Below are 27085 nucleotides of genomic sequence, written 5' to 3'. Positions count from 1 at the left end.
GAAAGTTTACATCCCTTAGTATTTTCTCCCTATCATATTACACTTTTTCATTCACTCCTTGTCTGATAACTTTAAACTTGCCTATCAGATTTTTGAGAAATTAAACATTGGACAGTTCTATTTTTTTTTTTTTTTTTTTTTTTTTTTTTGTCAATATATCCTTACTCTTTCATTAAATATGTTCCTGGAGCAGCGTTCTTAAACACCCCTGTACTCCTCTTCGATTAATTTTCACGGAGTCTAATGAAAACTGTTGTGGACTTCAAGGATGTTTTCATGAGTCAAATGCTCTGTCAACAAGTAGTCTGTATCATCAATGATAAAAAAAAAAAATACCCATGAGAATTCGACTAAGTTTTCGTGGCCAGTGATCGCTGCGATGAGAGAACAAAGTGATTCAGAACGCGGTCACTCTCTTTGCTGTTGTTTTACCCGCTCTCTCTGGCTTTGACCCTCGGAAGCCTTGTGGGCAGCGAGGTTTTTCTCTCGGCAAGTGAACATAGTCCTATTGAGACAACGAAGTGTTTCAGAAAGCTGCCACTATTCCTGGCGATATTCTGCCTGGTCTCTCTGGCCTTGACCCTCGGAGTCCTTGTGATCAGTATAATGTATCTTATTGTCGTCATAGACTCTCCTCTTCTCACCACGCTCCTTACAAAAAGTGTCTTGTATTTCGATAAACGGTTCTTTTTTCTTTCTTCTTTAGAGTTTGGGTATATTGTCTACCTTTCTCTCTCTCTCTCTCTCTCTCTCTCTCTCTGGCCTTGACCCTGGGAAGCCTAATAGTTAGGCTGTTTTGTCTTATCGTCACCATGAACTGTCCTCTCACAACTTTCCTTGCCAAAAATGTTTTCTGTCTTGGTTAAACATTTTTTTTCTTTTTACTTGAGTTTTGATACACTGACTCTCGGAAACCTTACACTTAGCTTCTTTTTTTCTTATTATTGCCTTCAACTGTTCTCATCTCACTCAGCACCTTGTCACAATTATAATATAACATTCTCCCTATCCTCCTTGCTTAAGTGTATGTACATTCCTTGTCACGTTCTACCTACTCCTCTCTCTCTCTCTCTCTCTCTCTCTCTCTCTCTCTCTCTCTCTCTCTCTCTCTCTCTCTGACTTTACCCCTCAGAAGCCTCAAGGTCAAGTTCATTTCTTGTATTTTCTCCATGATTTGAGCTCTTCCTCTCACCTCAGTTCCTTGCCAAAAGAATCTTCTATTTCTATAAATAACTTTCGTCTCTTTCTTAGTGTTTGGGCACGTTGAGGTTGTTCTAAATAGAGTAAATCTATTAATATGGTATTGTTTCTAGTGTTATCTTGTTATGTTTCTATATATCATACTGCCTGCCATTCTCTCTCTCTCTCTCTCTCTCTCTCTCTCTCTCTCTCTCTCTCTCTCTCTCTCTCTCTCTCTCTCTCTCTCTCTCTCTCTCTCTCTAGATGAAATGTGCAGGTACATAGAATGATAATGTATTTAAAGGAGAAAGACATATCAAGAAGTCTGGAACACACACACACACACACACACACACACACACACACACACACACACACACACGCGCGCGCGCGCGACAAGTGGAAAGATGGAAACACAGGAAAAGTGGATAGGCTCAGTGAGAGTTGTGTTTTTTTGTTTTTTGAGTTGAGAGAGAGAGAGAGAGAGAGAGAGAGAGAGAGAGAGAGAGAGAGAGAGAGAGAGAGAGAGAGAGAGAGAGAAATTGGTGTGAAGGGGAGAGGGAGAGACATTCAACGCGATACTTTCTCTCTCTCTCTCTCTCTCTCTCTCTCTCTCTCTCTCTCTCTCTCTCTCTCTCTCTCTCTCTCAACTCAACGTTAAAACAGCAGGCGGTCTGGCGTTACGAAGGAGAATTTAGAAATAATATATAAAATCTCACTGTAATTACGAGAGAGAGAGAGAGAGAGAGAGAGAGAGAGAGGGAGAGAGACTCCACTGAATAACAAACTGATATGAACATGCCATGGAATAAAAACACCACCAAAAAAGTCAATATGTGTTGATGTGAATTTAGTGAAATGTCTTGCCTTATCGTCCTGTGGTGGTGGTGGTGGTTCTAATGTCTATCCCTTCTCGTTATGGAATATATGTTTCCTCTTAATTAAGTGGTAATTTAATACAGCAAGAAATTTAGGTCTGTGTGTGTGTGTGTGTCTGTGTCTTTGTCTGTATGTATGTCTGTGTGTGTGCGCGTGTGTGGGTACGTGTAATCCTTTATACGTGTATAATACTTTTTATTTTTCTAACTGTTTATCATTTTCCATGTTCAGTGTTTTTTTTTTAGTCATTTTCCTCCTGTTTTATTTCTTGTTTATCTTTGTTTTGTTTGTTTCTGTTTATTATTGTTTTGTCTCAGTTTTATTCGTTTCTTTTTTATTCTAATTGTTATTCATCATATTCCTTTCTCTCCTCCTCCTCCTCCTCCTCCTCCTCTTCATCATCTCCCCTGCATCCTCCTTTCCTTCTCCACAGCTGCAGAAGGCACACTGATCTCTCTCTCTCTCTCTCTCTCTCTCTCTCTCTCTCTCTCTCTCTCTCTCTCTCTCTCTCTCTCTCTCTCTCTCTCTCTCTCTCTCTCATATGTCATACCGTATAGTTCAGCCCTTATCATTTATGTATGGGCCTATTCCTTACGCTAATAAACAGTGTGTGTGTGTGTGTGTGTGTGGTTTAGTTTGACTTGGCTTAGGTAGGGTTGGGGTACATTAAGTTCTCTCAGGTTAGGTTTCGTTGTGTTTGATTGAATTTGGTTGGTTTGGTTAAGTTAGATTAGGTTTCGTTTGGATTAGGTTTGGTTAGGTTAGATCAAGTTGAGCGAGACTAGGTGAGGTTGGTTTGGGTTCGAGTCGGTCAAGTTAGATTAGGCTAGATTTGGTTTTCTTTTGTTTTCTTTAGTTTAGTTTGGTTAGGGTAGGTTAGATTAGGTTAGGTCAGGTCCAAGAATCACTCGAAAACAACAGTGTCTCGTGAAAACCTGTGTACACATTATCACACTTTATAAAAATAGATAAGTAGATCATAAGACGCGGAGCATCACGCGATGGGAGCCACGTACGAGGGAGGGAGTCAGCATGGCGACATGGCGTGTCTTAAGCAGGGTTATATCTATACAGTTAGCAAATTCGGCGAAGCGTTATCTATGAAATACCAACACGGGATGATTAATGGTACAGGGAGGGAGGGGGGGTGCGTAATGGCAGGAAAGCCGTGAGGGAAGATTATTATATTATTATAGTTTATTGACAGAATTTTTGCGATTACAAGGAGCTTAAAGTAAAAATCATTTCACTAAAATCATTATATCATATAAAAAGAGCTACAAATAAAAATCCTGTCCAGATAAAATTAACCAATTCACATTGCAAAAAACAAACTTTCTCCAAACTTAACTCCTAAAAAAATTCAAACTCCCTTTTTTTTAAAAAACAAGAACATTTTAGCCGTAAAGCTTTAACACATCGCAAACATAATCACATAAAGTGCCTAATAAAAAATTCAAACTCCCTTTCTTTTAAAAAAAAACGAACATTTTAGCCGTAAAGCTTTAACACATCGCAAACATAATCACATAAAGTACCTAATTTACCCTTATACTTCATTAAACTGGTAAAACTACTAAAATCCAATATATTATATCTAGCCCTACAGTCCCTTGACAAAGAACAATTTAACAAAACATGAGACTCATCTTGTACTGCATTACTATCACACATACACAGTCGCAACTCTGCTGGTATTCCATTCCTTCTACCTGTCTCAATTTTTAAATCATGTGACATTAATCGAAGCCTCGTAAGGGCCTGCCTTTTGTAGTCCGGGACAAACTCATTGCTGACATAAACTGGATGTACTGATAGTTCAGGGTTAATTACTGATCTGTACGCCACATACTTAGATGCCGTCTCGGGTTTTTCTCTAATGTTTATTTTGACTATATCCAGTGGATTTACGTTATCTCTATACTGTAGTGCCTTCATCACAAATTGATACCCTGGAGTATTAGCTACTCTGCACAACTCAAATGCAACATAGAATGGTTCTTCAACGTTCGGTTCCCTTAACTTTGATTCTAGAAATTTCCTTCTCCTTTTTGCTATGACATCAAGTACAGGTGGAATACCTGATTCAATAAGACACATGTCGGGGCTTGTAAATTTCCTTACCCCTAGCAAGTTCTTTACTGCTCTATTGTATTGAACAATTATCTTTCTAGGATTATTTGTCAACCATGTTTCTGAGCTATAAAGAAGGGCAGAAGTGACAGCAGCATCAAATACTTTGCGCTTGTATGTATATGGCATAATGTTATTTGCTGCACAAAAAATTGCAAATTTATTGAGTTGCATCTCATTCACGGTTTCGTGAAGGTCCAATACTGTGTTCATCTTTGCATCATCACAAATCCATGCCCCAAGGTAAAGATACTTATGAACACAGTCTATCTTGATGTTACGAACAGTTAGCGGCAATCTGTCTTCATCTGTACCTCGCACTACCATAAGTTTTGTTTTCTTTTCATTAAGTACCATTCCATATTCTTGGCAATAATCCAACACTGCGGTTAACTTTCTCACACACATTTCTTTAGAAGTAGCTAGTATTACCATGTCATCCATAAGAAGGAGCGTATGTAGTTTCCCCAAGAATCCATCTGTATCTACACACCTGTTTATCATCCTAACCACCTCATCCATGTATATGGTGAATAAGAGACAACTCGATGGAGATCCTTGGCGGACTCCAACAGTGGCATCAATAGTTGCAGAACGTAACACACTTTGAGTACAGGAATACATAGCTTGTATAGCACGCAACATAACCTTACCACAACCACGTGATTTAAGCAATTCAAGCAATTTACCTCGAGGCACTCTATCATATGCTTTGCTGTAATCTATGAATAACATATACAGCTTCTTTTTCTTATAATTAGCCAGGTCACATAATAATCTTAACGTCATTATTTGTTCGACACATCCTCGACCGCTTTGAGCACCTGCTTGACATTTATCAATACTTGTCCATAGTTTTAATCTGTTCAAAATTAAGTAATCATACAATTTTGCCAATGTATTCATAATGGATATGCCTCTGTAGTTTCCACATTCAAGTCTGTCTTTACCTCCTTTGAAGAGTACAAAAAGTTTGCTACAACTCCATGAAACTGGATAACACACATTAAGAAAAACAACGTTAAACATATGTAAAAAGAACATGATCCAGTCAACAGGTAAAGCTCTCATAATTCCTGGACAAATACCAACATAACTTTTTCTAACATTCACATCCTTGAGTACTTTATCTAATTCTTGTACAGTGAAAGGTTCGTCTAATACGGGTATCGTTGGAGTCGAGTCATCTATACATACAGTGCGAATACTATTAGTGTGACACTCATTATTTAACAAGCTCTCGAAATGGGTCTTTAGTTGATCGTCTTCAGGTTGTCTGTGTTCGTGCGTATCAATATTCCCTGACCAGTTAATGGCCTTCCATATGAACTTAGCATCATTTGTTTCTAATATCCTTCTCCAGCGCGGCAACGTTCTGTCCCACGTTTCTTCCTGCTGGTCGAGACGTCCACATCTGTTCCTACGAGCAGCTTCATGAATAATTTCACTGCTCGATCTGAAGGCTTCAGAAATATTTTCAATACTAACAGCGTCCGGATTCGGTGGATCGAGACTTAGCAATTCGGTACTGAAATCATGTAAGTTTACGGTGTCATATCTTGGACTTTTCCACATCGACTCGTTTGCACGTATTCTTCGGTATGACTCATCCAGACCGTTAGCTCGTTCTAACAGCTCTGTCGGGGAAACTTGAGTCATTTCTTTAGTAGCGAGATCTACGCAAATTGGGGCGTGGTCGGAACCTTTAACTGACTTGTTTACCTCGACCGAACTGACAAATCGTACGCAATCGGAAGTAACCACGCACAAGTCAATCTCCGATGTCCATCTTGATCCTCTTCTAAAAGATAAGTCACCTCCTAAGGTAGTTCCTTTTCTGTTCAGGTGATTCATCACAACCATATTGTTACTTCTACACATGTTACGCATCATACGCCCGTGACTATTCACTACCGGATCCTTCACACCATCATATCTATAGACACTTCCATCACCACACGACAACACATGTGATCCAACTCGTGCATTAAAATCACCTAAAACAACTACGTCACGAGTGTTCAAACACATCTCACTTAACGCTCGAAACGGTGAAGCTTCGCAATATAGTGAGTCTTCTGGAGGTATATAAACACCACCAAATTTCACATCTTTACACACCGATAAATTCACCCATATCATGTCATCTTCCTCCATGTTTACATTGGTCACATATTGCATCAACGCACATTTGATGAGCAACATAACACCACCTCTGTTACAGCCTACTCTTGACTTATTGTTATACATATAGAAACCAGGTACGCTTTTTTCATACGCACTTTTAACCTCTAACAGCCAAACCAGATCATATTGCATTAAGAACTTAAGAATTTCCGGATCATTCAATTTTTCCCTTACTCCACATACATTCCATGAACATAATTTCAACACACTGGTATTTTTCTTTGTATTCAGAAAAAATATGGTGAAAACTTATCGATTACATTGCCATCCCTTAACAACACACGAGAGGCGCATATGCAAGGAACACTATATCTAAGTCAGGGTATCTTCACTACTTTTAGCACGCTGTTGTGGAAGCTGTTGTTATTGTTGTTATTATAATATGTCTGTGGGAAAAACCAAAGTCCTTCTTTAGCAGGCACCGTCTTGCCCCTGATAGAGCAGGAGACCCGGACGTCAAAAAATATAGTAATAATAATAATAATAATAATAATAATAATAATAATAATAATAATGATAATAATAATAATAGGTAAATTAAATGTAACAGTAAAGGGAATACAAGAAACGATATCAAGGAAAATAGTCAAGTTAAATGAGATAAAAAAAAATTGTGTATAGAACAGTATATATATATTAGAGGTAACAGAAAGAGAGACTATAGCATATATTTGCGGCTTCACTGGTTTGGATGACGAGTTTCTTCCCAGGTGAACACAGACTGCGGCGTGACAGCAGGTAAACATAATCTATCTCCTCTCTGCCTGGGATTCGAACCCGTGATCTCTTGGAACCGAGTGATGGGTGTGAACTGGACACGCTGTTCCTTTTACCATCAAACTGGAATTTTTCAAACACAGCAAATATACAAATGTTACTTTAAAACTATATTTCTCTTCAAATGTCTTCCCGCACACAATGTTTTCAGCTTTGCATGATGCCGTAAAACAGTAACTGCCTTTCCCTTCTGTTTTTCTCCTCTCTGCTACCCTTTCACCTTCCCTCGAACACTTCCGTCCCTTCCCAATCAGTGCCACCAAATACTTGATGGCTTCAGTTTGCCCAAATGCCTCCACACACAACCAGACCTCACCAACCACCAGTACTCACTCTAGTGCATAAGACCATATATGAAACTGCACGAAGCCTGCCTGTAGACTTATCAGTGGCTGTCTCTGTATAAAACATGTTTGTCTATATCCACCTCGCATTACTACCCATAAATCTCTTTAACCAACAGCTCCCGCACTCACTTTAACAACTGTACACTTTTGTCGCCTTGTTCAGTCGACTCACAACCTTGCCCGGTGCGTAATCTTTTAATTTAGTGCTGGGAACCTTGAGTGTGCGAGTATATTCAGTCTTACCTCAGGCTGACGTCAAATTAATGAAAGGAGAGGGACGCGCGTGAGAATGGAGGCAGGAATGTCGCGTGCTGAAGTGTCCACTGTGAACACAACTTGCATGTATCGTGGTTGTAATTCACGTTGATAAACCCGCGCGTTCAGTACGACCATAGGGGATTAGGACACGTGCTGCGTCTTATAAGATGTAGTACGTATGAATATCCGATATGGTACGTAAGAGTGTGCATACTGTGTGTTGTTATGCTTCATGGAGACGATCAATAACCTCACAGCCTTCGCCTTAACTACGCTACGTTTCTTACTTTGGAGAGAGCAGATTATTACAAACAGGCGCCTGAGGGTCAATAGATCTACTGCTGCTTGTTCTTCCTTTCTGTTCATGTGCACATCGGTTGCAAAAGAATTTATGAATTAATACGATGATTTATGTTCATGTGCTCTGTTTTGTATAGCTGTTAGCATTATCATCATCGTCATCATTTCCTTCTTGTTCTTGTCATTGTTGTTGTTATTGTTGTTGTTGTTGTTGTCGTCGTCATTGTAGTTCTTCTTCTTCTTCTTCTTCTTCTTCTTCATTATATTATTTTCCCCGTTGAAACCACTCCTGTACCGCGGCGACACACACACACACACACACACACACACACACACACACACACACACACACACACACACACACACACACACACACACACATGCGCTAATTCACCGTAATATTGTGAGGGTAAGCGCGGCCATTGTACGCGGGAGTGCAAGGAGCAAAGTGCAGAGGTGACGTTAATACCAGTCACATTACCTTCCAGCGCGCAGCCTTGTGGTAATCCTCCTTCTTGCGCCATTTGTATCTCATCGCCAGTTCGCGGAGTACAGACGCAATGCACGCACAAGAAAACACCGCGGCAGAACAAACAGTACAGATTCTCTAGCCTTTGTTGTGCTGTTTGTGTTGAATTGCACTATATTGAACTAACACATGTAGGATAGTGAATGAAAAGGCTACTTCCGCCACGCCGATCCTTCCAATTAGGACAGGATAATGCTCTGCCTGTCTGCCTCCCTGTCTTTCTTGCTGCCTGTCTTTCTCCTCCTGCTGCAGTGACTGGCTGACGGACAGTGCAGGCTGGTAGGCCACGCGGCGCCGAGGATACGTGGGCTGCATAGGAGCCGTTCATCTGATGCAATATCTGGGATAAACTCGTGTATACGCAGGAGATTTGCTCTTACACATATTTCGTTGAAAGTGATGAGCAATGCAGCGCTCGTTCTTTTCTGTTATGCATTCTGTCGACACCTTGATATTTTATGGCAGTAGTTTTTATTCTGGCGGTGATGTGTTTTGGGATTAGTATGTAAATTTTGAGGGGATAATGATGAGGAACCAGAAAAATGCACAATCGTCTTTATCGTCTTATTACTTGACCTTCCTTACAACAGCGTGTTCACAAGTGTTACTTCATCCTCTTTAGGACAACCTGCAGTGCATTATGGAAGTGGGGTCGCGTCAGGTGTCGGGGAGGTGAACAGCTTTCCACGCCTCTTGCTTATCAATAGGTGCTAAAGTCCATTTGTCTTCTTTTCTTATTATTATTTTTAATTTCTTAATAAACACTCGGAATGACATGGAAGACCAGCCACCTTAGTTTCTGAGTTGCCCTCTTTGAATCTATATAATCCAAATCTAGCTTGGGTAATACGATTTAAAATAAGCTAAATTAAACTGTCATACCAAACTAACCTAAGTTATCTAATCTAGGTTAAGATAACTAAGCTAAAACAATGTAATCTAACCTAGCTCATCTTAACACAATCCACCCGGAATATAACCAAGGTGGCTAAACTTTGTCACTCTGCACCAGTCTCTCTACTCAAAGACATGTACAACACCTCCAGGCATCTCCTCACTGGTTCACGAGAAAATCTCCTTCACTGCTTTGCGCTGCTCCATTCACAAGTGGCTTATTTTCTCATATTTTAGCATATTCAGTTTAAACCATTTAACATCTTTGCCATCTCTTCAAGTTCAAGTAAATGATAGGTTAGGTCATTGTAGGTTATATTGAAATGGTATGTCCACATCTGTTGTGTATGAGAACATAAGAGCAAAAGAAAATCAGGGAAGTTGCGAGAAGCAATCAGGCCTACACATGGCGGTCCCTGTATGAAACACATCTGCCTATTTCCATTTATCATCTCCATCCATAAATTTGTCTGATCTTTTAAAGCTCCCTAATGATTCAGCACTAACAATCTGATTATTGAGTCCATTCCATTCATCTACCACTCTAGATGAATATGTGATCTGGAGACACACCAATGACATCTAAAGGAGTGACACAGCATTTCAGACTTTCTACCGCTTGTAGTTTGACACTTTCCACAGTTAAATCATGAAGGCTTACTGAAATGAAGTAACAAGTGCCTGTCATTACCAGTCAAAGAGTTAATTATGATCGACCACGTAGACGACGTCGAATCCAACAGCAGGGAGAAAATTATGTTGAATTGCTTGTAATATTTTGTGGTCCTTAATTACTGTTGACATTCCAGGGAGAGGGCAGGACAGCACACCGCGTGAGTGGCGAGGGACTGTTGCCCCACGTTCCGTCCATTCCTATTCACGTTGCCCCATCCCTGTCCTATTACATGAGTGTTGGTCTCCATGTCTCTGGTGAAGATGTATCCGGGGAAGAGGAGGAAGAGGGAGAGGTTACTGATTACTTCCATACGGCGTCCACTTAATAATATGAAGACCACCATATACCCAGTGTCTGGTGTGCAGCGAAAGGCGGTTTGCCAGGAGTATTAGTTAAGGAAGAAGAAGAAGAGGTACTACTACTGTCTGGTGCTGCCACTCTCCTGCTTCCATCTGTCCTTTCCTGCTTATCTCCTGCCTCGTCTCCATTTCAGACTAACCCTACCTTACCCTGCCTCACCTTTCCAACACCCCCATCATTTCTGCGTCACTCTGCCCTGTACTGTCTCACTCCTGGGTCACCTCTGCTTAAACTCCTTCCTCACTCATGTTTCATTGCTGGTTCATGCATGTCTCATTTCTGATTCATTTCTCTCTCTCTCTCTCTCTCTCTCTCTCTCTCTCTCTCTCTCTCTCTCTCTCCATATATATATATATATATATATATATATATATATATATATATATATATATATATATATATATATATATATATATATATATATATATATATATATATATATATAATATGAACATCTGAAAGATTTGAGTTTGTGTATCGCAATTTATAATCTCTGAGTGCTTCCCGCCGAGATAGTAATTTTTTGTTTTTTTCTAATTGTCACAGATAAAGTGACCTGAATGCACAGCTCTGGAAACACACACACACACACACACGGATAACAGTTGTACTGGCCTCACGCTCGTGTTTCTGGATTCTCAGTGATAGTTTTTATTTTAAACTTTGCAACACGAGTAGTAATAGCAGCGGCAGCAGCAGCAACAGGAGCCGCTGTTCAACACAGCCAAACAGCACAGCCACAAAGGCAGAGCCACACAGCACACAGCCATTCAATCACACACTCACACACACACACACACTCAATCACACACACACACACACACACACACACACACAGCACAGCACAGCTACACAGCACAGCCACACAACACAAATCCACACAGCACACAGCCACACAACACACAACACACAGCACACACCCACACAGCCACACAGCACACAGCCACTCGACCACCCACACACACACACACACACACACACACACACACACAGCCACACAACACACAGCCACGCAGCACATAGTCACACAGCCACACAGCAGTACAACCACACAGCACACAGCCGCGGAATGCACAGATGCTGGTGGACTGATCACTGAAGCGGCTGTGTCCTCTCGGAAATTCTAGAGAATGTGGCCTCCTGTTTCCAGCTTAGAGATCTCTAAATCCTAGTGCAAATAAGGCTTTGGCAGGAGTTCAGGGCGCCTGCAGGGAAAATAGAATTACCTTGTTATGTATTTGAAGCTGCCATCCAATCAGTGGGGAGCAGGTGGTGAGGGTTTTTGCTCCGCCCACTACTCGCCTCTCGCCTTTGCCACCAGGCCCGACGTCCCACTCACTGTGTCGTCTTTGGCAGTTTCCCTGGTGTCATGGGTTATCGCCATGTACCAATCTCCTCCAGTTGTTTCTATCCCTTGCATCTTCCTCAGTGACTACTGTCTTTTGCAATTCTACCGTAATTCCATCAGGTTAGAGTTTTCTCAATTTTACATCACTTTCGGGGCGGAGGGGGTATAGTCAGCAGTGAGGCTTAAGACGCAAACACTCAGAAATCATAGGGACAAGGCTGCTAACACCTTTGCTCACTGTTCGCAAAACAATTCCACACAGCAGTTTGTGAAATATGTGGAACAGTGAGTTGGTCATAATCAGACAGAACAGGTAATTTATAAAGATTTTTTTTTTTTTTTTTTTTTTTTTTTTTTTTTTTTTTTTTTTTACACAGGTTTCTATGTCCTCTTGTTTAGTGTTTTGGTGGTACCGGATGAAGAGGCATAATTTTCTTGCAGCACTGGGGTGAGTCACTCCTTCATAGACACAGGTTCTATTGAGTGTGACACGGAAACTTCTCTGGTCTGTGTTGTAACTTTGCTGTATGATGCAATTTTCTAAGGCTGTCAAAGGACCTTCGTTCCTTGATTTTAGTCGCTCCTTTAATCTTACGCCTCACTCCTAAACCTTCATTCATTTTCTAGTGTGTGTGTGTGTGTGTGAGAGAGAGAGAGAGAGAGAGAGAGAGAGAGAGAGAGAGAGAGTTTTTTATGTAGGAAGGACACTGGCCAAGGGCAACAAAAATCCAATAAAAAAAATATGCCCACTGAAATCCCAGTCCCATAAAAGGGTCAAAACAGTGGTCAAAAATTGATGAATAAGTGTCTTGAAACCTCCCTTTTGAAGGAATTCAAGTCATAGGAAGGTGGAAATACAGAAGCAGGTAGGGAGTTCCAGAGTTTACCAGAGAAAGGGATGAATGATTGAGAATACTGGTTAACTCTTGCGTTAGAGATGTGGACAGAATAGGGGTGAGAGAAAGAAGAAAGTCTTGTGCAGCGAGGCCGCGGAAGGAGGGGAGGCATGCAGTTAGCAAGATCAGAAGAGCAGTTAGCATGAAAATAGCGGTAGAAAACAGCTAGAGATGCAACATTGCGGCGGTGAGAGAGAGGCTGAAGACAGTCAGTTAGAGGAGAGAAGTTGATGAGACGAAAAGCTTTCTCTCTCTCTCTCTCTCTCTCTCTACACGACACACAACGGACAGTTCCCGCCAAGTGGAGATACATTCATCAACTCACCACCTTCAAGTGTCATCAGGTAACACTGGCGACAGGTGGTGTTTGTGCCCAGAGTATCCTTTCATTTTTATAACCGTGGCTGAGGCATAGAAGGGTCAGCTGTTGCTACATTACACGTACTACATTCCTGGGCAGTGCACCGTGCGGCACAACACGTAAGCATTATTACTTCGCTCCTACATAAAAGAAAATAAATAAATAAATAAAAAAACAGACGAAATGGAACAAAATTTAAAGGAAAAATATACATTGTTCTCCTCCGTTCACAGTGCCATCCAGACAGCCTTATCATTCCAGATCACTAGAGTACTTCACCGTAGTTTAGTGAAATCATTACATTGCTCACCCACCCACCCCAAAAAAAAAAAAAAAAACCCGATGTTGAACAAAACTGATAGAAAAAAAAAGAATCATTATATTTTTCCTTCACAGTAGCACTCTTATTATTCCAGTCTTATTATTGCCCAGGGGTTCAATGACAGCATGGTGAAATTATTACATTACTCACCCAGGCAGACAAAATGAACAGTATCAAAAGAAAAAAAGGAAGCATACATTGTCTACCCTTCACAGTTATCCAGACTTTTTTTTTATTTCGTATCACTAGAGTACTTCCCTAAATGTGTGGCGACGTTGTAGTGACCAGTGCCACGCCTTGCAAACGTGTCACTCCTTCCCAGAACAGCTTTGTGTGGCACTAACGAAGCGCGGTGTCACCCAATGGTAGTGTGAAGGCTGCGAGGTTTGTCTGCTGACTTGCCCAAAAATTATTATGTTGATTTATCTTCAGACTCTGGCGGTTGGAGTTTTGATTCAATATACAGTCTCTCTCTCTCTCTCTCTCTCTCTCTCTCTCTCTCTCTCTCTCTCTCTCTCTCTCTCTCTCTCTCTCTCTCTCTCAGTAGTGTTTGATATCTGCGTTCTTTTTTTTTTTTATTACAGTGATATTGGTGTTTATTGGCATTTAATTAAACCAAACGTACGCCCGCTTAAAACGAGCTTACATAGAACAACATACTGCTATACAAATAAGCACACACACACACACGCGCGCGCACGTCGGGGAAGGAGCGTAGTAAGAAACAGCCTCGTAGGAAATGATAATGAATCAGCTTCTTAATGCTTAGCTTCTCTCTCTCTCTCTCTCTCTCTCTCTCTCTCTCTCTCTCTCTCTCTCTCTCTCTCTCTCTCTCTCTCTCCTGTAAAATACTACGTGGCATCATCGAAGCGAAGGAGGAGCGGAGGAGGGCACCGAGTCCGAGCGACCTTGAAAACAGCTGAGTGATGATGCCACTTAGCATTTTAAAGGAGTACTTATAATCACCGCAATAATGTTGTCGTGTAATGCTTATTGGTAAATCACATGCTTTTTAATACCATTTGTCTTGTTATAAGATACTGCAATATTCCACAGCCTGCAAAAAATAAGATTAAGTGGCACCTCCGAGGCTGCGACAATGCAGCCGTCTGTTCTTCACGTCAGCTACACGCATAGCAGCACACCAACGAGTCCCATACATTTTCAACTCCTCTGACGGGTAAACAAAGCCTTAAAATGCATATGTGTATAGAACATTTCCTACTTAGAATTGCACGTTCCTTCACCTCTTTCAGTATTTGCAGAAACTCGCGTTGCATCTTTTATACAGTGGACAACAAGCAAAACAACACCTACGTATTCTGAAACGCTTCATTTGTCTCACCACATTTTTTTTTTCTTTTCAAATGATGACAGGTTCTGAATAGCCGGGTTTTAAATGCATTTCCCCTGTTAATAATATAGAAATCGTGTTAATCTGTCACTAGAACCATAAAAACATCTTTTGAAAACCTGTGCAACTTCATTTAGAGTCTTATCAGTTTAGTGGAGGTGCGGCGCAGAAGTGTTTCAGAATAGGGATCATTGTCTCGTTTTCCTCCAGCCTGGCGTCCCCGCTCGGCCCCTTCCACGACTCGCAGCGAGAGACGTCGAGGTGCGGTGGTCTTGTGGCGGAAGGCTGAAGGAGGCGGTGAAGGAGTGAAGTTAAGAGTTTGGTAATAGGAAGATTGTTAGATTATTATTCAGTGGGTGGAATTGAGGCGTAACCTATGAGATTATGAATGATAAGGATGAATAGGTGAGAATAAGGATGGGTAGGTTTGTCCATGTTTGGTGATTAGATAAGCCATGTTAGGTAATGTGATTAGGCTGAGCTGATATAGGTTGACCAGGTGAGGTTGGGTAGGTGTGATTAGGTTGAACAGATGGTGATTACAACACTGGCAAAGTGACGTAGTTAAGCTTATCAGGTGAGAGATGGGAAGTTATAGAAGTTTAGCAATTTGCGAGGGAATAAGCTGCCAGGGTGATTAGACTGCAGGTGACGTTATTTAATTTGTCAGGTGAGAGAAGTATGCTGATCAGATGGTAAGTTGGTTGCTTGTTTGTCCAGGTGATTGACGTCTGATTAAGCTTACTGAGGTGATAATTAAGGAAGTGAATTTGAGATTATATTATATAAGCACGTAAAATCATGTTGGATTGGTGTGTCCGTGGCTGCTATTTTGTGGTCCCTCTGCTTATTCGCTGTGCTGAGTGGCAGTTGGCTTGTTAACTACGATTGGTCATTATTTCCCTTATTCATTATCACACACACACACACACACACACACCTACCTACCTTTAGTAACGGTATATGCACACCCACGCACATCCACACCCACGCACGCTCACACATACGCCCACACACTCACACCCACGCACTCGCACACTCACGCACTCGCACACCCACGCACTCGCACACCCACGTACTTTTATGTCCACGCACTCTCATGCCCACGCGCTCACACACGCCCACGCGCTCACACACACACAAAATACTAATGACACTCAAAAAAACTGGTGATGCACTCAAAAATCTTGACACTCAAAAAAACTGGTGATACACTCAAAAATCTGGTGACACTCAAAAAAAATGATGATGCACTCAAAAATCTGGTGACACTCAAAAAAACTGGTGATGCACTAAAAAATCTGGTGACAAAAAAACTGGTGATGCACTCAAAAATCTGGTGACAAAAAAACTGGTGATGCACTCAAAAATCTGGTGACACTCAAAAAAAAACTGGTGATACACTCAAAAATCTGGTGACACTCAAAAAAACTGATGATGCACTCAAAAAAAAACTGGTGATGCACTAAAAAAACTGGTGACACTCAAAAAATCAGGTGATGCACTCAAAAAAAATTGATGCTCTCAAAAAACTGGTGACAAAAAAAAATGGTGACAAAAAAAACTGGTGATATACTCAAAAAATATTGGTGATACTCAAAAAACTGGTGATGCACTCAAAAAAAAATGGTGATGCACTCGAAAAACTGGTGACAAAAAAAACTGGTGATGCACTCAAAAAAAACTGATGCACTCAAAAACTGGTGACACTCAAAAAATCTGGTGACACTCAAAAACCTGGTGGTGCACTCAAAAAAAAAAATAACTCGTGATGCACTCAAAAAACTGATGACTTAAAAAAACTGGTGATGCACTCAAAAACCTAGTCAGGCAGCCAAAAGAATGGTCATGCACTCAAAAAAGACATAACCCCTTCTCTCTCTCACACACACACACACACACACACACATTTACATTCTAAATTTGCATTAGACTTTTCTATTGCTGCTTTGTTCTATTAAACTAGATTTTTATTTATTTTTATTATTATTATTTTTTTTTTACCCAGTTCACCTCAAAGTTGACTTATTTCAAATAGTTATCTTCCTAATTTGTTATTCATCTGATAAATATTTTCTTGTACTATATTTGCTCATGTATTTGGCTTCAAAATTCTTTCCCTTATCTGACCTTTTCTTTATATAGTGGGTTTCAAAAAGATGGACTACACTTAAAATTGTTGTATTTCTGCAACCATAAACTGTCTATGAATAAAACTAATAAAAGGTGTGGGCCAAAGTTTAAAATGACTTCTTTTCAAATTTTAAATTTTTATTTGTGTTTTTCATGAGTGCAGAGATAGCAATTTTTTAATCAGGTTCATCTTTTATACTTGTGTATATATTGTGGTGTCATTGAAATTTCTGTGATGCCATGCAAATTTCTTCTATCTGGTGTTTTCTTCTACTCTACATAATTCTTCAAATTTTTGCTTTTAAATTATAATAGGGACATATTTATTAAACACATTTCTTGGCTTCAAACGTTATACTGCCGTACTTTTCAGATTTTCTCTACCCGGTGCTTTCCTTTCTTTCAATTTTCGTTTCTTGAATGTGACAGTATGGAATTTAGACACATTTCATATCAAATCTCGGCACAGTTCTCACTTTTTTTTTTTTTTGATGTAGGAAGGACACTGACCAAGGGTAACAAAAATCCAATAAAAAAAATGCCCACTGAAATCCCAGTCCCATAAAAGACTCCAAACCAGTAGTTAAAAATTGGTGGATAAGTGTCTTGAAACCTCCCTCTTGAAGGAATTCAAGTCATAGGAAGGTGAAAATACAGAAGCAAGCAGGGAGTTCCAGAGTTTACCAGAGAAAGGGATGAATGATTGAGAATATTGGTTAACTCTTGCGTTAGAGAGGTGGACAGAATAGGGGTGAGAGAAAGATGAAAGTCTTGTACAGCGAGGCCATGGGAGGAGAGGAGGCATGCAGTTAGTAAGATCAGAAGAACAGTTAGCATGAAAATAGCGGTAGAAGACAGCTAGAGATGCAACACTGCGGCGGTGAGAGAGAGGCTGAAGACAGTTAGAGGAGAGGAGTTGATGAGACGAAAAACTTTTGATTCCACCCTGTCTAAAAGAGCAGTACAAGTGGAACTCCCCAGACATGTGAAGCATACTCCATACATGGACGGATAAGGCCCTTGTACAGAGTTAGTAGCTGGGGGGGGTGAAAAAAACTGGCGGAGACGTCTCAGAACACCCAACTTCATAGAAGCTGTTTTAGCTAGAGATGAGATGTGAAGTTTCCAGTTCAGATTGTAAGTAAAGGACAGACCGAGGATGTTCCATGTAGAAGAGGGGGATAGTTGAATGTCATTGAAGAAGAGGGGATAGTTGTCTGGAAGGTTGTGTTGAGTTGATAGATGGAATTGAGTTTTTGAGGCATTGAACAATACCAAGTTTGCTCTGCCCCAATCAGAAATTTTAGAAAGATCAGAAGTCAAGCGTTCTGTGGCTTCCCTGCGTGAAATGATTACTTCCTGAAGGGTTGGACGTCTATGAAAAGACGTGGAAAAGTGCAGGGTGGTATCATCAGCATAGGAGTGGATAGGACAAGAAGTTTGGTTTAGAAGATCATTAATGAATAATAAGAGAGTGGGTGACAGGACAGAACCCAGAGGAACACCACTGTTAATAGATTTAGGAGATCAGTGACCGTCTACCACAGCAGCAATAGAACGGTCAGAAAGGAAACTTGAGATGAAGTTAAAGAGAGAAGGATAGAAGCCGTAGGAGGGTAGTTTGGAAATCAAAGCTTTGTGTCAAACTCTATCAAAAGCTTTTGATATGTCCAAGGCAACAGCAAAAGTTTCACCAAAATCTCTCAAAGAGGATGACCAAGACTCAGTAAGGAAAGCCAGAAGATCACCAGTAGAGCGGGCTTGACAGAACCCATACTGGCAATCAGATAGAAGGTTGTGAAGTGATAAATGTTTAAGAATCTTCCTGTTCAGGATAGATTCAAAAACTTTAGATAGGCAGGAAATTAGAGCAATAGGATGGTAGTTTGAAGGATTAGAATGGTTACCCTTTTTTAGGAACAGGCTGAATGTAGGCAAACTTCCAGCAAGAAGGAAAGGTAGATGTTGACAGACAGAGCTGAAAGAGTTTGACTAGGCGAGGTGCAAGCACGGAGGCACAGTTTCGGAGAACAATAGGAGGGACCCCATCAGGTCCATAAGCCTTCTGAGGGTTTAGGCCAGCAAGGGCATGGAAAACATCATTGCGAAAAATTTTAATAGGTAGCATGAAGTAGTCAGAGGGTGGGGGAGAGGGAGGAACAAACCCAGAATTATCCAAGATAGAGTTTTTAGCAAAGGTTTGAGCGAAGAGTTCAGCTTTAGAAATGGATGTGATAGCAGTGGTGCCATCTGATTGAAATATAGGAGGGAAAGAAGAAGCAAAGTTATTGGAGATATTTTAGGCTAGATGCCAGAAGTCACTAGGGGAGTTAGATCTTGAAAGGTTTTGACACTGTCAATGAAGGAGTTTTTGGCTAGTTGGAGATCAGACTTGGCATGGTTCCGGGCAGAAATATAAAGTGCATGAGATTCTGGTGATGGAAGGTTTAAGTACCTTTTGTGGGCCACCTCTCTATCATGTATAGCACGAGAACAAGCTGTGTTAAACCGAGGTTTGGAAGGTTTATGTCGAGAAAAAGAGTGAGTAATATACGCCTCCATGCCAGACACTATCACCTCTATTATGCGCTCAGCACTCAGAGACGGGTCTCTGACATGGAAGCAGTAGTCATTCTAAGGAAAATCAGCAAAATACCTCCTCAGGTCATCTCAACTAGCAGAGGCAAAACGCCAGAGGCACTTTCACTTAGGAGGATCTTGAGGAGGGATTGGAGTGATAGGACAAGATACAGATATGAGATTGTGATCGGAGGAGCCCAATGGAGAAGAAAGGGTGACAGCATAAGCAGAAAGATTAGAGGTCAGGAAAAGATCAAGAATATTGGGCGTATCTCCAAGACGGTCAGGAATACGAGCAGGGTGTTGCACCAATTGCTCTAGGTCGTGGAGGATAGCAAAGTTGAAGGCTAGTTCACCAGGATGGTCAATGAAGGGAGAGAGGAAAGCCAAAGCTGGTGGTGAACATTGAATTCTCCAAGAATGGAGATCTCTGCAAAAGGGAAGAGGGTCAGAATGTGCTCCACTTTGGAAGTTAAGTAGTCAAAGAATTTCTTATAGTCAGAGGAGTTAGGTGAAAGGTATACAGCACAGATAAATTTAGTTTGAGAGTGCTTGTGCAATGCTTGTCAAACTTTTTCCGTTTTCCTATGATATTTCTTGTGTAGTCTTAGTTTTTTTAGGGAATCTTGGCACATCTCCTATGCCTAAGAGAGACCTATTATTTTTGTTTGGAGTTTTGTAGGGAATCAGTTATCAAAAAGTCATTACAAGGAATCTCAGCACATACAACAAGCTTCACATGTCTAGGAACTAATGGTCTGTATTCCTTGCAGGTGTGAAGTGTGTGGCTTCCACTTCACCATCCTATGAACAGCCTGCAGGAATCTCTATCAGCACCTGCTTCTGCAATATTGGCATCTGGTTATCAAATAGTGCTGTCACACTGGGCCTGACATACTCCATTGCAATTGGGGAATCAAGCTTCACCAGGAAGAGAGGCCGAGCATCACAACCTTCAAGCCTTCAAGCCCTACATGAGGTGTTAAGTATTGTCAGGACAAAACAGAGGTCCTGGTACAAGAGTTTTCATTGCAATCAAGGAAGAGTCAAGTTGCAATAAGAAGAGTGTGTCAAGAATTTTAAGCAGGAGGAAGACTGTCAAGCAGTTGACGGCAGGAAGAACGCGTGAAATTCCCTTAAGTCATGGCAGGACCGACAGGCAACCTTCATTCAACACCTGCAGAGGCACAAGAGTTGTGGGCAGTTTCACCAGGAAGAGTTTGCTCCTCACTCAAGTTGACACAAAGACACAAGAATTTGCAAGTGTTGTTCCTCCAAGACCCTGCTGCAAATGTTCTCCAATCCACTCCAGTCTGGGAAGGAAGAATGTAGGAAGTCCCTCTCTTCTGTACTCAACAAGCACCACCACCACCACCACCTTCATTCAGGCTTGAGACAAGTTTTGTACATTCCAGCACTTCAGTAATAAAGAAAACAAGTGCCATGTTTATTATCCTGTTGTGTATTTATTATTCACTTAACATTCACAGTAAAACAATAAACATTCAGTATTCCATCTTGTGTACAATCTTGAACATAATGACATGTCAATAGTATCTTTGTTTGCCAACCTTTCAGAGAGTACAGGTCATGCCCTCAAGGTAATATAAAAAAAAAATAATAATAATTGGCCAGGAAATAAAGTTTCAGGCAATCTTTCCGAGAGTACAGGTCATGCCCTCAAGGTAATATAAAAAAAAAAATAATAATAATAATTGGCCAGGGAATAAAGTTTCTGGCAGAGTACAGGTCATGCCCTCAAGGTAAACAGGATTGGCCAGAAAATAAAAAAAAGTTTGCCAATTTTTTATTTAGGATAGAGGATTCTCAAGTGTAACAACAAAACACAATGTTCACCTGAATTGGTTCCTGCAGTCACCACCACCTGTCAGTCACAAGGTTCCAGTAAGGTGTAATTCTTGCTCCTGAGTTATGGGAGCGTCCCAAGGTTTCTTCCACTTCCTCTCCGTGTTACCACCTGCGGGGAAGACACACATCTGTACTCCTGCTGCATGACTCACAACTCAGTCCAGAATTCAACCATTTCACCACAACATTACACAGCAAAGAAGGCACGACAGAAAACATTAACGTGCACATTTAACTCTTAAATGTGTACTCCTGCTGCATGACTCACAACTCAGTCCAGAATTTAACCATTTCACCACAACATTACACAGCAAAGAAGGCACGACAGAAAACATTGACGTGCACATTTAACTCTTAAAGCAGTGGGCTGTATTGTAACTTGAAGGTCTCCACATACAGGATAAACTAGACTTTTCACTATGATATGATATGTCTACTCAAATAAGAAGACATGGAAAAAGTGCCAAATTGTCATGCATGGCAACTCACGTGCCCTGAAGATGTTATGCTCAGTCTTTCAATCACTGAGAGACTGTCAGGCACAGTGGAGAGAGGTGTCTCTCCTGCGCTCCCCTGTACGTTTCCCCCTTGCCACTACCTTCTCGTTTCATCGCTCACATTCAATACCCCTTACATTACAATGGATCCCGGCAAGTTTAACAGGGAAGAGGGTGTCGTGATGGTGTTTGAGTCAAGGTCAGTAACCATGGGGCTGGAAGGAAGACGGGGAGATCAAAGACAGCTGTGACACAAGTGGCCAGGGCAGTACCAGTGCTGGGCACAGCTGCCACTCCTGAGAGAAAGGCTAAGGGCAAAAAAGGAAGACAGATACAGGAATAATAAGTTGACAAAACACATGCACGGTGAACACTTAATTGCTGCGCCATCTTTCTCCCGGTCAGAAGAGGCCTGTGAGCTGCAGGATGACCGGGGGTGAGCGGCCTCCATCCGCCACCCAGATGACAGCTGCTTCTGAATTTGCAATCTTCCTTCCTGTCTCACAATTACTGATCCCTTCTTGAACAAACACCATCGCAACACTTTTCTTCACTGTCAAGCTTGCCAGGACCCATTATGTGAGGAAAATTATGGGTGAGCCATCACATGAGAAGCTTGTACCAAGGGAAAACAGGCAGGGGAGTGTGGCAGTGTAGAAGAGGAGGACAGTTGAGTGTCATTGAAGAAGAGGGGATAGTTGTCTGGAAGGTTGTGTCGAGTTGATAGATGGAAGAATTGATTTTTTTTAGGCAGTGAGCAATAACTAGTTTGGTCTGCCCCAGTCAGAGATTTTAGAGAGATCAGAAGTGAGGCGTTCTGTGGCTTCCCTGCGTGAACTGTTTATTTCCTGAAGGGTTGGACGTCTATGAAAAGACATGGATAAGTGCAGAGTGGTATCATCAGTATAGGAGTGCATAGGACAACAAGTTTGGTTTTAGAACATAAGAACATAAGAACATAAGAAATACGAGTAAGGGAAGCTGCAAGAAGCGACCAGGCTTACACGTGGCAGTCCCTGTATGAAACACACCTACCTATTTCCATCTGCTATCCCCATCCATAAACTTGTCTAATCTTCTCTTAAAGCTCTCTAGTGTCCTAGCACTAACTACATGATTACTGAGTCCGTTCCACTCATCTACCACTCTATTTGAGAACCAATTTTTTCCTATCTCCTTCCTAAACCTAAATTTTTCAAGCTTGAACCCGTTATTTCTTGTTCTACCCTGGTTGCTGATCCTAAGAATTTTGCTTACATCTCCCTTGTTATAACCCTTATACCACTTAAAGACTTCTATCAGGTCCCCTCTTAACCTACGTCTCTCTAGAGAATGTAAATTTAACCGCTTCAACCTCGCTTCGTAAGGAATACTCCCCATCCCCTGTATCCTTTTAGTCATTCTCCTCTGTACTGATTCTAATAGACCTATATCTTTCCTGTAATGTGGGGGACCAGAACTGCACAGCGTAGTCTAGATGAGGTCTGACCAGCGCCAAGTATAACTTTAATATTACTTCCGGCCTTCTACTTTTAACACTCCTAAAAATGAATCCTAGTACCCTATTTGCCTTGTTTCTGGCTTCTATGCATTGTTTCCCTAGACGGAGTTCAGAGCTAACTATAACTCCTAAATCTTTCTCGTACCCTGTACCTACCAGAGTTTGGGTGTTTAATGTGTACCTATTGTGTGGGTTTCCTCTACCTACGCTAAGTCACTGATGAATAATAGGAAGAGTTGGTGACAGGACAGAACCCTGAGGAACACCACTGTTAATAGATTTAGGAGAAGAACAGTGACCGTTTACCACAGCATCAATAGAATGGTCAGAAATAAAACTTGAGATGAAGTTACAGAGAGAAGGATAGAAGCCGTAGGAGGATAGTTTGAAATCAAAGCTTTGTGCCAGACTCTATCAAAAGCTTTTGATATGTCCAAGGCAACAGCAAAAGTTTCACCAAAATCTCTAAAAGAGGATGACCAAGACTCAGTAAGGAAAGCCAGGAGATCACCAGTAGAGAAATAATGAGTGGTTAGTGTTGATACTACTACTACTACTACTACTACTACTACTACTACTACTACTACTACTACTGCTGCTGCTACTACTAGGGTCTGGAAGGGAGAGTTGGGAGTGTTAAGTGTATGGTGTTCCTACTACTACTAATGCTACTATTCCTACTGTTATTACTACCACTACCACTAAGCTAACTTGAGAGAGAGAGAGAGAGAGAGAGAGAGAGAGAGAGAGAGAGAGAGAGAGAGAGAGAGAGAGAGAGAGAGAGAGAGAGAGAGAGAGAGAGAGAGAGAGAGAGAGAGACCAATTTTATAGAGAAAAACATAAAAAATACATCAACAATGATGACAACAACAACCTCATTAACCTGTTAGAGAAGGAGTGAAAGAAGCTTACCATACAAGTGTGGCTCTCCGCAGCAGCAGTAGCAGCCCCTCTGCCCGGCACAGCTGCCCCATCAGGCACCTCCACTGCTCCCAGCCATCCTACACCTGTGCCACCAGGAAGCTGACGAGGGCCACCTGCAGCTCTGCCACTAAGCTGTCTGGCCTGCAACACAAATCAAGATCAGAATATATTTAATAATGTACTTAATTCCTGCCAATTACTACTACTACTACTACTACTACTGCTACACTGTTCTCAAGTGCTAAAAAAAAATATACAATAATAACTATGACTACTGCTGTTACTGCAATTATTACCTAACAATAGTGAAGGGCAGAGAGAGAGAGAGAGAGAGAGAGAGAGAGAGAGAGAGAGAGAGAGAGAGAGAGAGAGAGAGAGAGAGAGAGAGAGAGAGAGAGAGAGAGAGAGAGAGAGAGAGAGAGAGAGAGAGAGAGAATGGAAAGAAAAAAACAATAAGTAAACAAAGAGAATGAAAGAAGCAGCAGCACCACCACCACCACCACCACCACCACCACCACCACCTTTCCACCTGTCCAATCATTGACTTCAAACTGTAGGAAGAACCAAGCCTATATTTTGTGACTTGACTGGGACTACCCCCTCTCTGTAGGCTGTCCTGGCTGGCTGGGTGAAGCCACAGTCCCTTCCTTTGACTTCATTTGTGGTGGCTGGGGGGGCTGTGGGGGGCTGGGAAGTGGGTGAGGTGAAGGGCTGTGGGTCTGGTGTGTCTGTGGTGGAGTGTGGGGCTGCTTGTGAAGGCTGTGAGACTGTTTGTGAGGCTCTTGTGGTGTGTGTGATTTTTAGGAGTGTTAAAAGTAGAAGGCCCAAAGTAATATTAAAGTTATACTTGGTGCTGGTCAGACCTCATCTAGACTACGCTGTGCAGTTCTGGTCCCCACATTACAGGAAAGATATAGGTCTATTAGAATCAGTACAGAGGAGAATGACTAAAAGGATACAGGGGATGAGGAGTATTCCTTACGAGGCGAGGTTGAAGCTGTTAAATTTACATTCTTTAGAGATACGTAGGTTAAGAGGGGGACCTGATAGAAGTCTTTGAGTGACATAAGGGGGATGTAGGCAAAATTCTTAGGATCAGCAACCAGGGTAGAAAAAGAAATAATGGGTACAAGCTTAAAAAATTTAGGTTTAGGAAGGAGATAAGAAAAAAATTGGTTCTCAGAGTGATAGATGATTGGAATGGACTCAGTAATCATGTAGTTAGTGCTAGGACACTAGAGAGCTTTAAGAGAAGATTAGACAAGTTTATGGATGGGGATAACAGATGGAAATAAGTAGGTATATTTCATACAGGGACTGCCACGTGTAAGCCTGGTCGCTTCTTGCAGCTTCCCTTATTTCTTATGTTCTTATGTATGTGTGAGATATATGTGGTCTGTGAAGGGGCTGTGTCAGATGCTGTGTCAGGGGCTGTGTCAGAGACTGTGGAGGGCTGTGGGGAGGTGGAGGGGCTGCTGTGTGTGTGTGTGTGTGTCTTGGAGGATCTGAACTCAGCCACTGGCATTAATTCTGCCGCTGAACAAACTCCACCTGAAAAATAAGGGGAGAATTAATGGCTGGTGATAAAATAATAATAATAATAATAATAATAATAATAATAATAATAATAATAATAATAATAATAATAATAATAATAATAATAATCTATCTATTTGAATTAATGACTGGTAATAATATAGTGATAATAATCTATCTGTCTGTCTGTCTGCTTGTCTGTCTGTCACCATATCAGGCTGGTAATCCCACATGAGGCAGCCCAGTCAACACACACACACACACACACACACACACACACACACACACACACACACACACACACATAAACCTAACCCAACCACTAACAGCCTTCTTCTGCTTGTTCCTCAGAATGTTAATGGCCCCCATGCCCCGTTCCTTCCACTGTGGGGGCGACTCAGAGGTGTGATAATGAAACAGCTTGTACTGCCTGCAGGTGGGGGGAGGTTAGGTTAGGCTGGCACTGTCTGCATGTTAGGTTAGGTTAATAAAATGAAGAGAGGTTATGTGAAGAACAAGGAGGAGGAGGAGGAGGAGGAGGAGGAGGAGGAGGAGGAGGAGGAGGAGGAGGAGGAGGAGGAGGAGGAGGAAAGGAGGAGGTAAGTAAGAAAGAAAACATAGATTGAGAGAAAATAATAATAATAATAATAATAATAATAATAATAATAATAACTATTTACCTACAATAAGAAAACCTGACCTGACCTAACAATGATAAAACAGCAAAATTACCATCAGTGCTTGACCTGACCTCACCTCACCTAACAACAAGAAACAGCAAAACTACCAACAACATTTCTCAATAAAATAATAAACCAATAAAAAACTCACAAAAATAATAATAATAATAATAATAATAAAAAACACCATTACCAACCTGACCTGACCTCGAAACTCAGTGTTATCATTTCCTCCTCCTGGTCATCATCACTAACCACGAAGACCTCCAGCAAGGTCACCACTGGTTCAAAGTAGGGGTCATGCTCCCCTACTCTGCTGGTTGACTCCCCCTCCTCGCTCACCACGCTGTCATCGAGGTCTGTCTGTCTGAGAGAGAGAGAGAGAGAGAGAGAGAGAGAGAGAGAGAGAGAGAGAGAGAGAGAGAGAGAGAGAGAGAGAGAGAGAGAGAGAGAGAGAGAGAGAGAGAATTAGGCTTGGTTGGGCTAGGAGGAGGAAGAGATGGGAAGAGAGAAGAGGTCTAGATGAAAGAAAGAGGAGGAAGAGGAAGAAGAGGACAAACATACA

At 41.4% G+C, this 27085-nt stretch overlaps 1 protein-coding gene and 1 long non-coding RNA gene across 16 annotated transcripts in view; one reads left to right on the top strand and one right to left on the bottom strand.

The window, feature by feature from the left end:
• The window catches only part of LOC135113821 (uncharacterized), a 117774-nt gene extending 96808 nt beyond the window's left edge, over positions 1-20966 (top strand). For 6 of the 7 annotated variants that reach the window (XR_010275072.1, XR_010275070.1, XR_010275075.1 and 3 more), the window contains 4 exons: positions 10293-10571; positions 14503-14626; positions 15011-15122; positions 20287-20966. This is a non-coding gene — a long non-coding RNA (uncharacterized LOC135113821). The remainder of the gene's footprint in view (positions 1-10292; positions 10572-14502; positions 14627-15010; positions 15123-20286) is intronic. The other variant, XR_010275077.1, reaches the window with a different exon arrangement.
• Positions 13918-27085, bottom strand: part of LOC135113819 (ran-specific GTPase-activating protein-like) — a 16331-nt gene continuing 3163 nt past the window's right edge. The window contains exons 3-8 of one of the 9 annotated variants that reach the window (XR_010275066.1): positions 26718-26887; positions 26168-26270; positions 24834-25855; positions 24293-24445; positions 21371-21491; positions 13918-15085 (exon numbers count right to left, since the gene is read on the bottom strand). Coding sequence is in view for 2 of the 9 variants with exons in the window: in XM_064029446.1 (XP_063885516.1) it covers positions 25829-25855; positions 26168-26270; positions 26723-26883 (291 nt within the window). In the remaining 7 variants the exon portion in view is untranslated. Of the gene's footprint in view, positions 15086-20955; positions 21492-21871; positions 22095-24292; positions 24446-24825; positions 25856-26167; positions 26271-26717; positions 27039-27085 lie in introns of those variants that run through there. The other 8 variants (XM_064029446.1, XR_010275068.1, XR_010275069.1 and 5 more) reach the window with 8 other exon arrangements.

Source organism: Scylla paramamosain, chromosome 26 (assembly GCF_035594125.1).
Source record: "Scylla paramamosain isolate STU-SP2022 chromosome 26, ASM3559412v1, whole genome shotgun sequence".
NCBI classification, from domain to species: Eukaryota; Metazoa; Arthropoda; class Malacostraca; order Decapoda; family Portunidae; genus Scylla; species Scylla paramamosain.
The sequence above is the reverse complement of the archived record's forward strand: the minus strand, read 5'-3'. Positions and strand labels throughout refer to the sequence as shown.